This window comes from Mesoplodon bidens (genome assembly GCF_964165515.1).
Source record: "Mesoplodon bidens genome assembly, chromosome: 8".
Classification (NCBI taxonomy): domain Eukaryota; kingdom Metazoa; phylum Chordata; class Mammalia; order Artiodactyla; family Ziphiidae; genus Mesoplodon; species Mesoplodon bidens.
This window is the reverse complement of record NC_138165.1, coordinates 37,029,699-37,047,886: the sequence shown is the minus strand read 5'-3', so window position 1 is coordinate 37,047,886 and position 18,188 is coordinate 37,029,699. Positions and strand designations below refer to the sequence as shown.

Genomic DNA, 18,188 nt, shown 5'->3' with positions numbered 1-18,188 from the left:
TATCTGTTTTACATTTGGTAGTGTATATATGTCCATGCTACTCTCTCATTTTGTCCCAGCCTACCCTTCCGCCTCCCTGTGTCCTCAAGTCCATTCTCTACATCTGCGTCTTTATTCCTGTCCTGCCCCTAGGTTCTTCAGAACCACTTTTTTTTTTTTTTTTTTTTTAGATTCCATATATATGTGTTAGCATGTGGTATTTGTTTTTCTTTTTCTGGCTTACTTCACTCTGTATGACAGACTCTAGGTCCATCCACCTCACTACAAATAACTCAGTTTCGTTTCTTTTTATGGTTGAGTGGACAAGAAGTATTTATTGAACTCCTATTTTCCCAGTCTTGCTAGTCCTTGATAGGAATACAAAAAAAAAAAAAAAAGAGTAAGATCTTTCCCCTTTAAGGAGCTACAGTCTGGTTGGGGAAACAAAATTTGGAGACCCAAAACAATTAGCAAGCAAATTAAAAGACAATGTGAAGTCCTAATTACATGACAAAATGAAATCCTAATTATCATTTTATGGTACAGATAAAACATATAGGACCTTAATTTAAAAATAAAAATGCCCAGTGAGCTGAAGGTAGGCTTGATCAGGCACTCAACATTTAGTTTAAGTAGGGGAAAGAAAACAAATTCTTAACTTGCTTATGTGGTAGTATGTGCATAGATATGTAAACTTAAATTTTGTGCAGCATTTTAATAGAAAAAGAATAATCTCTAGGCAAGAACCCATATTATTCCAGGCTACTTTGGAGAACATTAAATAAACTGAAAGCTAAAACTGAGGGTTTGGGGGGCTTCCCTGGTGGCGCAGTGGTTGAGAGTCCGCCTGCCGATGCAGGGGACATGGGTTCGTGCCCTGGTCTGGGAAGATCCCACATGCCGCGGAGCGGCTGGGCCCGTGAGCCATGGCCGCTGAGCCTGCGCGTCTGGAGCCTGTGCTCTGCAACGGGAGAGGCCACAACAGTGAGAGGCCCGCGTACCGTAAGTAAGTAAGTAAGTAAGTAAGTAAGTAAGTAAAAGTAAGTAAGTAAGTAAGTAAGTAAAGGTAAATAAATAAACAAACAAAACAAAACTGAGGGTTTTGAAAGAGCAATTTCATTTACTATAACTTTTTAAAATTACATAATCATCACTTCAGAGGAGAGAGTGCTTCTTTTTGTTTCCTTATTCTTTATTTTTGTTTCTTTATTCTGTAGACGGTTCTTCAGTGAAAGGCATTTGCCCATGGTGTATTCCTCCATTTATTATATATGACAGTTTTGGCAGACACTGTATGAACTTTAACTTGTTCTGCTGTCTGGCCTTCTGTAGCTTATAAAATCCTAGCCTCACAAGTCTAGGTCTTGGATGACATGTCCATCCTTGAACTGTTCATATCTCATATACTCTGGACTTCAGGTGCACCACCCACTTAGGGATCTCCATCTGAGTTTCAGGCCCCCATAGCTTCTCTCAACGTCTAGATACTTTCTCTATTGCAAGTCTCTTAAACTATATTTATTTATAGGTTAGGTTTATTGTCAGGTACCTGGATTTATATACATTGTAAATGCTTTAAAATAGAGTATCGTATACAGATGTATGATGAAAACACCTGTTTTTAAATATGTTTTTATTATTTGAACAGAAGTTAGAAATTATATCATTAGTCAAGATATGTAACTATCAAGTGATTTCCTTGGCCAAGTAAAATATGGTTTACATTACCAAAACACATAGTACCTTTCCTGAGAGAGGAACTTTAAAAAAAATATGACTGCTTATGTTCTCACCTTTGTATTACTCACCTTTGTAAATAACAAACAAAAAAATTATTCCTGTATTCCTTTAAGGCTTGATTCTTTCTTTTCATCATCTTTTATTAGATAGAAATGCCCATTATACAATGGCACATGACAGCCTAGCCTGGGGATTACAGAGGATTGGAGAAAACGTGTGTATGTAGCAACTTACCTTCTTGGTCAGAGCAAATGTCCCATTCCCCCTGGTTTTGTTTTTAGAGATTGGATCAAATATACCTTCTTTTTATATGTAACACTTCTATATTACTTTTCTCTGGAGATTAGTCTTTGTTTATAAACTCTCTGGTAGAATAATAATTAGAAGGAAAAAAGTTATTCAACAAGTTTATTCATTAAAGTTCATATTTTTCCCCAAGGTGTCATAATAAATATATCACAGACTCTAAGAAAATTGATATCCAAATCATTTTAATGTTTACATTGACACTTCTGTTGTAGAAATTGTTTCCAAATCTGAATTATTAATTCATCCTAACTCTTTCCTGTTCTGAGTCTCTGGTTTTGTTTTTGTTTTTTTAATTGAAGTATTGTTGATTTACAGTGTTGTGTTAGTTTCTGGTGCATAGCAAAGTGATTCAGTTATATGTATATATACATATTCTTTTTCATGTTCTTTTCCATTATGGTTTATTACAGGATATTGAATATAGTTCCCTGTGCTATACAGTAGGACTTTGTTATTTATCTATTTTTTATATAGTAATTTGTATCTATTATTCCCAAATACCTAATTTATCCCTCCCCCACCCCCTCTCCCCTTTGGTAACCATAAGTTTGTTTTCTATGTCTGTGAGTCTGTTTCATAAATAAGTTCATTTGTGTCATATTTTAGATTCCACATGTAAATGTTATATGGTATTTGTCTTTCTCTTTCAGACTTACTTCACTTAGTATGATAATCTCTAGGTCCATCCATGTTGCTGCAAATGGCATTATTTCATTCTTTTTTATGGCTGAGTAGTATTCCATTGTGTATATATACCACATTTTCTTTATCCATTCATCTGTTGATGGACATTTAGGTTGCTTCCATGTCTTGGCTATTGTAAATAGTGCCACAGTGAACATTGGGGTGCGTGCATCTTTTCGAATTATGGTTCTCTCCGGATATATGCCCAGGAGTGGAATTGCTGGATCATATGGCATCTCTCTTTTTAGCTTTTTAAGGAACCTCCATACTGTTTTCTCTAGTGGCTGCAGCAATTTACATTCCCACCAACAAAAGGGTTCCCTTTTCTCCATACCCTCTCCGGCATTTGTTATTTGTAGACTTTTTAACGATGGCCATTCTCATCAGTTTGAGGTGGTACCTCACTGTAGTTTTGAATTGCATTTCTCTAATAATTAGCAATGTTGAGCATCTTTTCACGTGCCTGGTGGCCATCTTACATCTTCTTTGGTGAAATGTCTATTTAGGTCTTCTGCCCATATTTTGATTGGTTTTTTTTTTTTTTCTGTTAACGAGTTGTATGAGCTGTTCGTATATTTTGGAAATTAAGCTCTCGTTGGTCGCATCATTTGCAAAGATTGGCAGGCGGATTCTTAACCACTGCGCCACCAGGCAAGTCCCCTTGATGGGATTTTAAAAGGGATTGTTCTTTTACTTTCCATTTCTGATACTTCATTGTTAGTGTAAAGAAATGCAACAGATTTCTGTATGTTAATCTTGGTGAGTCTCTGTTTTTTAATTTAATACATAATTTTAGTTTTTGCTTTGTTATTATATTAGAAATAATTTTTGAGGGGAGAAGAAAATGAGAAATGGCATATCACTTTTTAAATCCTCTTCCCTGGCTTCTAAGCAGATTTAAATAGCTCTAATATGGTATTTCTCCCCTTATTTCCCCTTTTTGTACCCTTTCTCACATTTCCCATTTTTCTTTTGCTACTCTTCTCCAGAGCCCACTAAACAGAGTTACTGTATTCTGTTCTTCCCTGATTTATCTTGACCAAGGCCTGAAAGGCTGTTTTTTCAACCTCATAGGTTGGGGCTAGCCCTCCAAAATAATCTAGTTTCTCTTATTAATATATTATAATCTGTCATCCTAAAAGTTCTCAAAATCTGTTTTAAAGATATTTGTTTCTTCATACTTCTCTGGTGGTCCAGTGGTTAAGACTCTGCGCTTCCAATGCAGGGGGTGAAGTTTTGATCCCTGGTCAGGAAACTAAGATCCCACATGCCACGTGGCATGGCCAAAAAACAAAAAGATATTTGTTTTTTAGTTAGAAATGCTTTTTGCATTTGATCTGTTGTGATATGTTGTGGTGGGTGGTTTGGGAGGGGTTGTGGGGGTTTTTTTGTTTGGTTGGTTGAATTACATGAAGAAAATCCAGCTTCACACAGATATGTAGTTGGGAAAGGGAAGAGTATTTTAATAACCTTTTTAGAAATTGTAGATATTTTCCTTTGATACTATACCAAAACTTCGCAAGTGGTAATATCTTAATGTTAGCTGCAGTATGAAACCAGTGAACTCTTCTGGTACATTAAAAGCCATTGGTCTGTCTTGTACTTTGAATGTATCTTTTACTTATGTATGATTTTGTAGCATCATGAATTGGTCATTTGGAAAATACTGGTTCAGGGAGCTGTGCACAACTTCCAAATATTGACTTATTTCATGATATAATATTTTAACTCACATTTAACATCATCACTGATCTCATCAGAAAAGTCATTTTACTGGGCAGCTGTCAAGATTACTATAACATAAGTTTTCCAAAATTTGCACTTAAAAACTTAAATTTTTTCGTAAACAACAAATCTTTTCAGTTGTTTTCCTTAAAGTGGGAAGCTAGCTTCATTTGCTTTTGAGAAAATGTCTGAATAACCATAGCTTGCATGATAATCATTCTTTCAAGTGAAAATGACATTCCATTAAAAAAGTGACTAGTACAGCTTGCAGCTCGAACACTTGCACAAGTGCTTTCCCCCCTGTACTTCCGTATGAAATAGAAGTCCTTTGTATATATTTCCCATTTTGTCACACAGAATACTAAAAAATGTTAGCCTGGGATCAAAATTCAATAAAATTAATAGTTTTTACTGTGTCATCATCAAGGATATTCTTAGGTGAAACTGGCTTCTTTTTTGATCCAGTATACGGCATTGAAGAATACAATGAGTACAGTTTGGTAACATGGCCTTGGTCATACTCAGGCACCAGCAGTTTTACTCACCATTGCTTTTGTATCATCAGTATAAATGCCAGCACAGTAAAAAAGGCAAATAATATTTAATACTATTGTGACAGTTGTTGACCCCATGAGTTTCAGGGTCTGGGGTTTGATTTTACCCTACCTACAAGCTAATAAGTTATAACTTCATGGATGCTGGAAGAAGACATGAGACTCCTGGATCAGAGTAGAAAAGGTCTCTGGTAATTATAGAACAGCAAGCAGCTAGAGCATTATATTTGCATTGGTCTCATGGTGGGGGACACAAGGTGGACGCAGATGGATGCCTGCACATGCAAATGGTTATGCTGTTAAAAGATGGTGTGGTGCCTGATGCATTTCTTGAGCTATTCCACAGGACCCTAGACCTGTGAAATGTTGCATAGTATGTATTCTTCATGGTAATTTTTAAAGGCACAAGAATGTATTATAGGATCCAAAATCAACAGTAAGAAAACTACTTAGCGGGAATTCCCTGGTGGTCCAGTGGTTAGGACTCCACAGTTTCACTGCTGAGGGCCCAGGTTCAATCCTGGTTGGGGAACTAAGATACCGCAAGCTACGTAACGTGGCCAAAAAGAAAACTACTTAGCTTCATTTTACCATAGAATCTCTAGCTAGCATGTTTCCCAATATTGTATTTTAATAACTCTTATTGAATTTGTAGCCCCCTTTAAGATATTGCTAGAATTTGATGGGGGAGAGATGGGGAGGGCACACCTTATTTATCATTTGCACTTAATGTGCTGTGTTCTTTCAGTGTTTTCAGTGTCTTTGTTGCTTGCTTAAGGCACTCTTGCCATGTTATGAAAGCTTTTTCCCTGAAAGATTTTTTTTCTTTGCCAATTAGACATCTTTCCATATACTTGATACTCAGCTCTAAGATAAATAGATAGGTCCTAGAATCCTGATAAAACTATTGTAAGGTAGTTCCCAGGCATTCTGTAAGTCATTAAACTATGATTTTTTTTTCTTCTCTGATAAGTTCCTTTTGGAAAACCAAATAATTCCGAGATGGGTATCTTTTGTTTTCTCTCTCCTGTTGTGCTTATCAATAGTGGTGTGATTTTTATATTCCTTATTGGATGGGTTTACCCACTGTTATTACTACCTCTAATTGCTCTTCACTATTTAACATTAAAGCAGCATGTTTCCCTCTATATTTCATCCAAATAATGATGTGTAGGAGGTCACTGACTTGTCCAGATTCCCTAAAAAGTGTCATCTAGAATGTATTCCTGCTGGATGACCAGTGGCCACAGTAAATGTTGCTTTCCTTCTTGCTGCTGCTGGTTGAACATTTTCTCTTCCTCCTCTTTCCCCATGCTGCAGCCACAGAATCCCTGTTCTTGTCCCCAGCTCTTGTTTCTCATCTTGTCCTGAGGACAGAATGAAAACTTTTTAAGAAAGCTGAATCTAAAACTCTCCCTTCTACTTCTTTGATAAATGTCCATTTCTCTTTTACATGAAGAAGATAATAGATCTTTAGTTAGTTGTTTTTACTAAGTTTTTTCTTGGCAAAGTAAAAAGTTGGTAGCCCTTTATCAGACCTCTAGTTTTATTTTGAATTTTGCTATTCCTAGGAATGCTTAATTTCAGTTTCTTTAAGGTTTTATCTTTCCCTAAGATTTTTTTATTTTAAGGAGAATGGCCTTGCATTAACAAAGGAAAATGAAGATTAGAAGTGTGAACCAGATTTGAGGAAAAGGTGATTATTTAAAAAAATTTTTTTAAGATTTTTTTTTTTAATTTATTTATTTATGGCTGCATCGGGTCTTCGTTGTGGCACGGACTCTTTGTTACGGCACGTGGACTTCTCTCTAGTTGTGGCACGCAGGCTCCAGGGTGCGTGGGCCCTGTAGTTGTGGCACGCAGGCTCCATGGTTTTCGTCACGCAGGCTCTCTAGTTGAGGCGCATGAGCTTAGTAGTTGTGGCATGTGGGCTAGTTGCCCTGCGGCATGTGGGATCTTAGTTCCCTGACCAGAGATCAAACCCACGTCCCCTGCATTGTAAGGCGGATTCTTTACCACTGGACCACCAGGGAAGCTCCTGATTATGTTACATTTTAAAATGTGGTGCTCTACAATAGACAACAGAACAAGTGAAAATATATTGGATTGAAAGAGAATTGAGAATGGCTATCAAGAGAGAGGGTGGGGGCTTCCCTGGTGGCGCAGTGGTTGAGAGTCTGCCTGCCAATGCAGGGGACACGGGTTCGCGCCCTGGTCCGGGAAGATCCCACATGTCGCGGAGCGGCTAGGCCCATGAGCCATGGCCACTCAGCCTGCGCGTCCGGAGCCTGTGCTCCGCAACGGGAGAGGCCACAACAGTGAGAGGCCCGCGTACTGCAAAAAAATAATAATAATAAAAGAGTTAAGAGAGAGGGTGGGCCTGAAGATACAGACTTTAGGAAATGAATACTCAATAGACTTAACACGAGAATGAACAATAAGAAAAGTGTATAATGAGGGAAGAACAGTGTACCCATGTGTGAACCTTAGAGAATGCCCACATTTTTAGTCTAAGAGGGACAGGGACCAATGAAAACACCAAAACTTAAAAAGAAAACCTAAATATTATACTGGTAGCCAAAAAGGTATCAAGAAGGAGGAGCTGCTCACTGCTGTGAAGCACTGTCACTAATGTGAGATTCCAAGTTTTCTGTGGTTTTGTCCTGAGGGTGGCCACAATTCCAGTGGCTAAAATTCCAATTGAAAACCCACCACCATTCTGGCTGGAAGAACCAGAAAGGAAAATGAGCCCAGAATAACCACAGTCACCAGAGAAGGAAGGAGCCGCATAAAGGAGAGAGCCAGAGAAAGTAAACCTGAAGTTCTGTATTTAAACTCAGCCCGTCTCTGGCTCTCCCTAAAACCAAGGATGTGTGGGCAAACTGAAAACAGTTTGCAGCTGAAGCATAAAGGAATGAACTGAGATCTGAGCTGCTGCTCTTCAGAGGAGTGACAGTTTGGAGTCTGAGTCTAACCAACTTAATTTCCTGCAAAAACAAAAACATCAACACTCTTTGGCACCATATAACCGAATATCTCCCCAACATAATATTCACAATGTTCTGGGTACAGTCCAAAATTATTCAACATATGGCGAGTCAAGAAAATATGACCCAGTTTCAAGGGAACAGATACCAACCCTGAGATGATGCAGATATTGAGATTATCAGACAAGGATTTTAAGTCAGCTACTATATATGCCCAGTCATCTATTAGGAGGTAGTTAGGAAGGCAGGAAGAGAACTAAGGTTTCAAGAGGATAGCATTAACAGTAAGGTACTCCACTGTCATGCTTTGTCAAATGGTTAACTTTTAATGACAAGTTTGAGAAATACTTAAACTGTGAAATTCTGGTTAAGAAGCTATTGCCAAATTGCCTCTGTTAACACATAAACTGCTTTGGCAGAACTTGAGTAAGTCTATCTAGGGTGATTTTGGGGTGTAAATTTCTTCTTGGACATTCTTGAGCACAAAAAGGGCCATACCAAAGGCCATTCCCTAGGCAGTATTTAAACATCAAAACTTGGCTTATAACTATGCCTCACTGAGAAATATATTTGTTGTATGACAGACAGGTTTTAGAGTCTTAAAAGTAGTTTGCATTGGTGCAGTGTGTAAATGTTACCCTTCTATATCTTCCTCACCATGCTAGATAACCCTACTACTTCACTTCTCTAGCAGTCGGGACCTGTAAACTGAGAGGTTAAGAGCCTGAGGCGGTAAGGCTTGGGTTCCAGTTGCAGCTACTCCACCTACTAGACTGTAGACAAATATTTGATCTCTCCAGAGCCTTAGTAACTATAGTGAACTTTAAAATCAAATTAAAGTACTTAATTCACAAGATTATGTGGATTTAGTTAAATAATTAATATATGCAAATTGCTTAAATAACAACTATTTTCGTGAAGATATTTTCTGTTCACCATGGTAGTGGTATGACCAAAAAGTAGTAGTTAATGAAAAGGATTTTCCCAAATCATTTCATTTTAAAGTAGTGTTCAGAGAAGGGGTGAAGGAAGTATGGGAAACCTTACTTTTTTAAATTAGTCACTTAAGTTATTTTTCTATTTTGCATAAAAAGGCATTCCCACAATTAGATATTTCTTCCTATTAAGAAAATTAATCAGAAAGATAACTTTTTTTAATGTTTTATTGTAACATTGAATTGATAGAAGTTTTGGGGGATTTACATTAAACCAAAACCTTGTAAAGAACTTGGAAGTAATTGGGATATTTAATTTTATTTTTATATTGTTTATTTTCTTGCCTCTTCCTTCAGAACTCTGGGATGGATCCCATTTTGCCCTGGAATTGTTCCCGCACTGGCAGTGGATTTGCCTAGCACACTGTGTCATGCGGAACAGACAAGGCTCCTAGGATTTGTGTTCCTCTTGCTTTTCTAGATTTTCAGTAATATTATTGAGGGTGAGAGAACCACAGATTTCACATGGCCATAAGTTCTTATAAATACAATTTCTGTGTATTTTTTTAAATTACCTTTTGTCCTCAAACTTCTTTTTTAATATGCTTTTATATTCTTATCAAATCTCTTGTAACTTTTTTCTGTTCCTATTTTCTACCTTAAGCTCTTCACTTTCTCAGCCCTTTTTTCACTTTCTCCCTAATTCAGCCATATTCAATGCTTGACTTCACTGTAACATTTTTGTTTCAATATATATAAAACTGGTAAATTCAACCTCAGTTTCTCCTTTAACATTTCATTCTTAGTTTCAAAAATCTAAGTGATAAGTGAATCCTTATTTTCACTTTCTTTTTCCACTACTCATTTTTTCTTTTCCTATAGTAAATTTTATTAAGTTAGTATTTATAACTATTCCACAGTTTATATTCCCTTTACTAATCCATCCCATCTCACCTGGGCTAACTTCTTGGTTGACATTGTTCCAAGTAAGAACATAGCTCTTTTCTGTTTTTAAAGCGTAATCTCAGAAACGAAATCAAATATTGGCTACACTCTGTTGCCTGAGCCACCTGAAAATAAATACTCCTTTTGCATGAAAGGATCTCAACTAAATTTTAGAGAGAATCTTTGATATGAACCCTGGAATAAAGTGATAGTCATTGCTATAGGTTAAATGTGTATCATTGAAGACTTACCACCTTTATTCAGTATTAGCCTTTTAAAGTTTAGATTCCGGGGGAAAAAAATGGAAAAAATAACTAAGAGGTTGTTTTATCTTATATACCATAAAGAAGAGAACGTTTCTGTTTTTAATTTCCTTTTGAAGTATATGGCTTCAGGCAATCAAATAAATTGGTACAATGTCAAAATAAATAAATAAATAAATAAAGTTTAGATTCCTTCCATATGAGAGGTATTAATGAGTTTGAATTGAATTATCTTTAAAAGTTCCATAACTCAATTTAATTTTGCTGACTTTAGTTGCTTAAAATTTTTAAGAAAAAACATGATTCTGATTAAAAATTTTTATTGCATTTCTTCTTCTCCCCTAGCTTTTTGGAGCTATAAATTGACAAATTAAAATTTTATACATTTACAATGTATAGCATGATGTTTTGATATATGTATACATTATGAAATGATTACCACAGTCAATCTAATTAACATATCCATCACTTCACATGGTTATTTTTCTTTTTTATTGTGGTAAAAACATTTAAGATTTATACTCTTAGCAAATTTCAAGTATACAATACAGTAGTATTAACTAGAGTTGCCATGCTATGCACTAGATCTCCAGAATTTATCCATCTACATGACTGAAACTTTGTACTCAACATCTTCCTACTTCCCCTACCTCCCAAACCCTGGCAACCACCGTTCTACTCTGCTTCTATGAGTCTGACTTTTTTAGGTTCCACATATAAGTGAGATCATGCTATATTTGTTTTTCTGTGCCTGCCTTATCTTATTTTACATAACATAATGTCCTCCAGGTTCATCCATATTGTCTCGAATGACAGGATTTCCTTTTTTTTTAAAGCTGATGTGTTTGGCCTTAAAATGTATGTGTGTGTGTGTGTGTGTGTACACAATATTCTATTGTATATATACCACGTTTTCTTTACTCATCCATAATCAATTGACACTTAGAATTGAATTCATATCTTGGCTATTGTGAATCATTTCTGTATTTTTCACATTGATTTATAAAAAAAAAAAGTACTTTCACTTTTAGTACCAAATATTAAAAAGGCAGGCATTGGGGAAAATATACATTTCTTTCTTCGAAATGTTGGTATCTAACAGATCTTGGATTCCAACACAACAACATTTTCCATTATCGCTGCATTAAGAATAAGAAGGTTTTGAACTAATTAAATATTAGCCACTTTTTGTTTTTTCTCCTTCTTAAATATCATTGCATATTCAACTAAGTCTTGAACAGAACATTTTTTATATATGATACACATCTATGAGAAGCTTAAATTGATTTACACTAAAACAAATTCTCCCAATTTACATAAGAGGAAATTTAAGGAATCATTTCACAACGTCTTCCAACTGCTTCAAATGGGTTTATCTTAATGATTTAGTTGAATGACTTACCCAGTGCCATACTGGAAGTGTAAATGAAAAGTACGACGTGTAAAACTCTTATTTCAGTATTCATTCCACAAGTTCGCCATTTCCAAACTAGTACTTGGAACAGTTTATAATGTTAAGTATTTTAAGTTTTAGTACCTCAAAATAAATTCATTTGTTGAATGATTTAATGTTAAAATCTCCTAAAATATAATGTTCAGAATTCTCTTGCTTTCTTATTTGAAGTTGTAATAACTTCAACTTCCTTCAGTGCGGGGTCCACCTGGATCATATTTGAAAAATACAAATTATCTCTTTTAATGTTTACTTACTCTCTGGGATGCTCAGCAAACCGAGTAGTCTTCATTAGGTAAGATCATTTAGCATTTAAAAGAAAGTCTGAGTTTCTGGGGGAAGTGTTGGAGTTGCTGTTAGCTATACTAATCCTAAATCCTTTGAAAAAATAAATGATCTTTTTCAGAAAGTTGTGTTCGATTGCTACAGTGGAAAATAATATTAACATTCTATACCCATTTTAGATAAACCCTACTTCAAAATGTCAGAGAACTGCTTTGCTTTTTTTTGAACTAACATGTTATGGTCTCTTTCAAAATTTTTTCTTAGGATGTGGGGACATAAAACTTTCATTTGAAATATATCAATAGACTTATTTGGTGCAAATGGTAGAAGGTGCAATGTGTTGCTCAGTACAATCAGTAATATGTCTCTTCAATAATGATAACAAAAATGATAGTAAGCAGAACTGTTCCTAACCCCAAAGAAGCTTGAAGTCCTTAGTTTAGATACTTCATAGAAATTCCTCAATAAGTCAGTCCTCCTTTTACCCCCTGCCATCACAAGCAAGAAATCTTTTCCAGATAAATTCACCCACACCAGTTATCAAATCTAAACGTCACAGAAGTAAGTCAACACCAGTTATTTGGCGAGCCAGCTAAAATTTATCATTCTTCTCCTGCCTTTTCCTTCACCTCTTTCCCACCCCCACCCCCACCCCTTAGTTTTTAGGCTTCTTTAACTTCAGAAGCAATCATTCCTACGTTATGTCAAAATCAGTACTTTGAAAATTGGAGTAGTCTTCATTACTGTTTTCTGTAACTATCTTCATTTTCAGACTAAAATTACAGAAGCACTTCTTTTTGGTTCTTTCTAGCTCCTAATAGAATATTTTTATTTCATGTTGAGAACTTCAAATAGTAAATTTTAAAAGATTAATTACTCTATTAATCACTTGTTTTATTATTTATTTAATATCTTAAATTGTCAAATGTTTCTGTTCTCTTAATAGTACTTCTTCTCTGATTTTGTTGCTATAGATTTAATATAATATAACCTTTTAAGAGTTTGTTTTTATACTTATAGCGTCCTGAATGATTGGTTAGCTTTAAAATGTTGCCTTTTTTCCTAGTCCACACTAAAATCCATTGAGTGTTCTAATTGCACATAACACTAAAGAAAAGCCTTGTCTACCGCTTTTAAAAACAAACTGTGAATGTGAAAATGTCTTTTGATATGACTGCTTTATAAAGCTCAATAAAGCAATTTTAATCCAGAAGAAGACATGGCCTAAATATTTGTCAGACAAAAAGTATGCAGCAGCAAATGATCTTTATTTTACCTAAGTCTAATGACATAATATATAAAAAAAATTGTTTGGGTTGCTAAGATTATATTTTACTAATTACTGTAAAGTAATACACTACTTTAGAAATGGTAAGCAAACACTAGTATTTAGAAAAAGCTGAAAAAGTAGAGCAATAAACTGAAGAAATTGGAGAAGATACTAATTTTAAGAGAAACAAACTGGAATCAGGTTTTCTCCCTAAAGAACAAATAAGACTCTTAAGAAATTGAAAGAACCTTTTGAAAAGCAAGATTATAAGGGAGATGTACTCAGATGATAAGAAACAATGAAGTAAAATCATCCATTTTAGTAAGAGCTACAATGACCTTAATTGAATAAAATCTAAAAAGTCACCTAATATAAAACACTGGTTTGAATTTGAACTTAAATAAGACCCTATACAGTTTTGGCCGAATTATAAATGATTGAACAATATTAGGACTTCTTCAAATATTTGGATTTATCAATTTGTAGTTTTAAAAGGTACACAAAGTTCTCTAGGTATGACTGAAGATTTTTTAAAAATCTAAATGTTGACTTTTGTGTCATGATGAATGTAATACCAGTGGAAGCCACAGGGTGGTGGCAGGAACTTGTGTTAAAGGAGCTTAAATACATAATTGCACTATCTTTAAAATGTTTGTTAAATGCTAAGGAGCTGTAACTTGGTTTTCTTTATTCCTCTAATACAGCCGCATTTCTCAGCAAAGAATCTATAACAAAATACAAAGACATTGATTTAAATGTATAGGCCAACAATGGAAAAAAAAAGTAAACTCACATGGATATTTTTCTTAAAGTTTCTAGTCATGTCAGATGCTTGGTGATCAGAGTAGCAATTTCACCAAATATGAATTTGATGAAATTTCTTGAATTAGCAATACTGGAAATAGTAATTGAAGAAGTTACCAGAAATTCTTCCTGTCTTCATCTTATTTTTCTACTTTCATTTTCCTTTTTCCCTGAATGTTCTCGTTGAAAAAAAAAATCTATTGTACCATATATATATATATCTGTAAGCTAACTAAACTTATTTTTCATTGAGGAAGATAAATTTTCTATTGTGTTTTCTGTTAACCCATTCTCATTTGAGTTTAGAAGCAATTTAAAGTGGTAATCATTTTATATCTTTAAGGTAAGAAGACAAGAGGTTTCTTCTCCAAGAAAAGAAACTTCACCAAGGAGTCTTGGCATTCCTTTATTCCATGAAAGGTAGTTCTGTATCCTTTTTTGCCAACCCTACAAATTATAAATATTGAAATATATTTTTATGTACATATTTTAAATTTTTAGCAATTGTAAGAAAAAGCAGCCTTTTAAAACTAGAAGAGACCAACTCAAGGCTCCTCCATGTTAAAATGACCTAAATAAGTCATACAGTTAATAGCAGAGATGGGTCTAAAAACTGAATTCTCTGAAGTTCTCCTGTTTCAATAGAACAAGTACTATGGCCACATTGCTTTATATGGATGGCTCTTAATGTTAACCTTATCAAAGTGAGGAATATTTAATTTTTTCTATTTAAGATGTTCTCAGAGGACAAAAAGTCAATACACTGAAATTATTAATGTAAGAATGAGACAGCCAGCATAAGTGTGATACATGAATAAGTAGGTGTGCTAGTCTTTGCTACATTTATGTATTAGAACTTTCATTTATCACTTACTTTGTACCTGGCTCTCCAAATATTAAAGTTGTTTTAGGAAACATTTTCTAGGAATGTAAAATGATTTTTCTTTAACTTGAACCTTTCAGTAATTATTTTGTGGTACATTAAAAAGTGCTATGTAAATTCAATCATGATTTTTAAAATTTGAAGATATAGCCTTACATTTTAAAATGTTGATTTATTTTTAGAGGTTATATAGAGAAGACTTTCCGGGATCTGAAAGAAGAATTTCATAGAATATGCATGCTAGCCAAAGCACAAAAAGACCACTTAAGCAAACTTAATGTACCAGCCACTGTAACTGGTAAGGTTTGATTTAATGTACAGTAATATTAATTTTATTGGTTGAAACTGATTTATTTTTGATTGTGAAAATGTTTCTAAATGCTTATTAAGTGCTGAGGATCTATAACTTGCGCTTCTCACCACTTATAATTGGTAAGTACTGTTTAAATTCTGTAATGTATTGCATTATATAATTATTGGCCTTTTCCCTCTCTATTTTATGTGGCACTATGTAGATTGAACTGAATGACATAATTACTAATCATCTTAATGAGAAGTCCCACCTTGGAAAAATAAATATAGGATATATCTCTCAAAGTCTTCAGTTGCTATTTGGGGGTCTTATTAAACATTAATTTGTATATTAGTAAGCAACCTTGAAGCTACACTATCACATATGAGCTAAGTAAAATTATAATATTAGGTTTGTTTTTAACTTCTGCCTGAAAGTTAATTGGACACCATGGATAGATTCTTGTAATTTGACTGAAGAAATAAACATTTCACATTTCATGAGACCAGTTCTGTTGTAGGTACAAAGTACAAATTAAGTACAAAATATAACTTAAAAGGAATATCTGTTTTACAGATATATTGCAGTGTGTTTTTTAGAAGCTCCACCCTTCCCTAAAACCCCAGACCGGCTTCCTGGTATTTGCCTCAGTAGTTCGATATGAATAGCAAAATACCAGGGATTGAATCGGGCTACCATGCACCCCTGTAAACAAAAGGAAGGTAAACTGATGGTTTATAATGATAAATTCTCCTTTACCCTTGTGATTTGAGATATTCTACCTACAGTTCCCAAGAGCTGTGATTTACAGTTTTTACTCTGAAAGATGTTGCAGCAGTGCTAACACTCCTTTAATTAAAGATCACTTTCCACTTCTTACAGCTCTTATAGCTAGGCTATTTAAAAAATCATTTTATAGGGTAAATTCACTTTTTTGCTTACTACTACCGTTTTATTTTCAGAAAAGGTACACAGTGTGCTATTGGAGAAGCAAAACAACCTTTGTAGACAAACATAATTTACTTCTTCCCCTCCCTTCCCTCTGCTTCCCCAAAAGGAACTCTAATGTTTCCACCTTAATTTTTGTCATTTTCTTGAGAATTTGATCTTTTGTGCAGACTAAAGACACTAGGTACTTCTGAAGTACCAATAAAAGAATTATCTTTATTTAAAATCTACTAGCTATAGAGATGTAGTACCTAAAATTAATCATGCTTTTTTGAACATCAGCATAGTATCAAAACATTGTAATGGTGACATATTCATTGTTACACAAAGAACCTACCCCGTTATCAATGGCTTAATACTTTGACCATTTTTAAATTGCACAAGTCTAAATCTGAGTATGTATCTGTCAACTAGAATACTGAGTGTTTAACTTCAATTTCCTTCCCACTAAAACTGCTTCCTAACATTATTCTTATGTTTTATATTAACTGTGTCACAAATAATAAATACAACATTATTCTTGAAATGTTTTAGGTCTTTTGTGCTACAGACTCCAGTGGAGTTTTGCTGGCTCCAAACAAACCACAATATCAAATATTATGCTTCTGACAGTAGTAGATCAAAGGGGGAAAGAAAGAAAAAGAAATATTTTGGAAAAAGATGCCTATTCAGGTTTTTTAAGAGTGAACACTACATTGAATACAAATGGAAAAGAACTATTTTAAATGTGATTTGCATAATACAGCTGGAAAGAGTTTATTTAACATTATTGTCCCCTGTGTTATTTTTTTGTTAAAATTTGATTTTTCCTTTTAAGTAAACAGATATAATTCATAAATTGCTGAGTTAGTAGAATTGTACATTTTCTTTTTATTTTTTTGCTTCTCATCCACATGACAGTAGTCTTGAGAAAGGACAAAGGTAAAATGTATGTTTAAGTAATTGTGGCTTCAAAAAAATAATACTCTTTGGTCCATGAAGTAGGATCATATTTTAGTGGCAATCAGGAGACAAGAATATAGGACTAGAGGTTAAAACAACCCTCAGATCCTTTTCTTTTGTCAGTATACAAGGTAATTAAACTGAAAAGTCATCCAAATGAACCGCCTATACTTAAAATTTAGAAACCTAAAAAATTTTCTCATTTTACTTTTTTTTCCTCGCAGGAATACATGTCTTGAAGTAAACAAAATAGAAAGACAGTTAGCTCACCTGATTATGTTTCTTAGTATAGTGTCAGAATGACAAGTGCTTTCATGCACCTTGTTTGATTTTTAAGTTTTCTGAGCTTGAATTTCTAGTAACCTTAGAAATCTTAACGTTTAAAAAAAAATTTTTTTTTTGTAAATAGTAACTCTCATTGCTTGAACAGATTAATTCAAAAGATTACTTTAATGTGTTGAGGTATGCCAGCTAGCTATACTAAAAGAAAATATATGCTTTATTACACCTGTTTGGGTTTTCCATGTTTTGTTCACAAAGGGGATATCTACTACTGGAAAAGAAATTCAAAGCACATTTCTGTCATTTTGGAGACTCTTCTCTATAATGTAGAAACCAGCATGTTCAATTTATCATAATGGTTCAGAGCACAGGCTCTAGGCTGCCTGGGTTCCAGTTCCAGATCTGTCACTCATTCATTAGCTGTGTAGCCCTGGAATTAACCCCCAAATTAATGCACAAACAATGGTTATAAGTGTGTGGCACATAGAAGTGCTGTATATGTTAATAGTTGTCATTATCAGCAGCAGCAGATTCTTTATTCTCCTGTTCTACTGAAGAACATTTTGATAAGTGTTTCCTCCTTCTCAGGTGTTGTAATCTACAAAGAAAGTACTGTTTCCTAGAACTTCCTGCCACTCTTACGTCTACTACCAGGAAAAACAACAGCAGTTGAGCTTGGTCTCAATTACTGTACCACTCCTAGTTACAGACAGATTATCTAGTAAATGTATATTATTATGCTAGGCTCTGTGGGAAGGAGAACACAGATTCATTCAGAATGCATTTATTGAAGGCATACTATGTGCAGGCACTGGGCAGGGTACTGGAGATAAGTGGGAAACAAAACATAGTTTAGGACCTCAAGAAACCTACTTTAATGGGAGAAAGAGGTATATTTGCAAATACAA

At 34.5% G+C, this 18,188-nt stretch overlaps 1 protein-coding gene across 11 annotated transcripts in view; it reads left to right on the top strand.

Annotated features, from left to right (window-relative positions):
* Window positions 1–18,188, top strand: part of TANK (TRAF family member associated NFKB activator) — a 78,197-nt gene that overhangs the window by 49,999 nt on the left and 10,010 nt on the right. For all 11 annotated transcript variants that reach the window (XM_081241998.1, XM_081241992.1, XM_081241995.1 and 8 more), the window contains 2 exons: window positions 14,277–14,353; window positions 14,999–15,114. In XM_081241998.1, coding sequence (XP_081098124.1) covers window positions 14,277–14,353; window positions 14,999–15,114 — 193 coding nt within the window. The remainder of the gene's footprint in view (window positions 1–14,276; window positions 14,354–14,998; window positions 15,115–18,188) is intronic.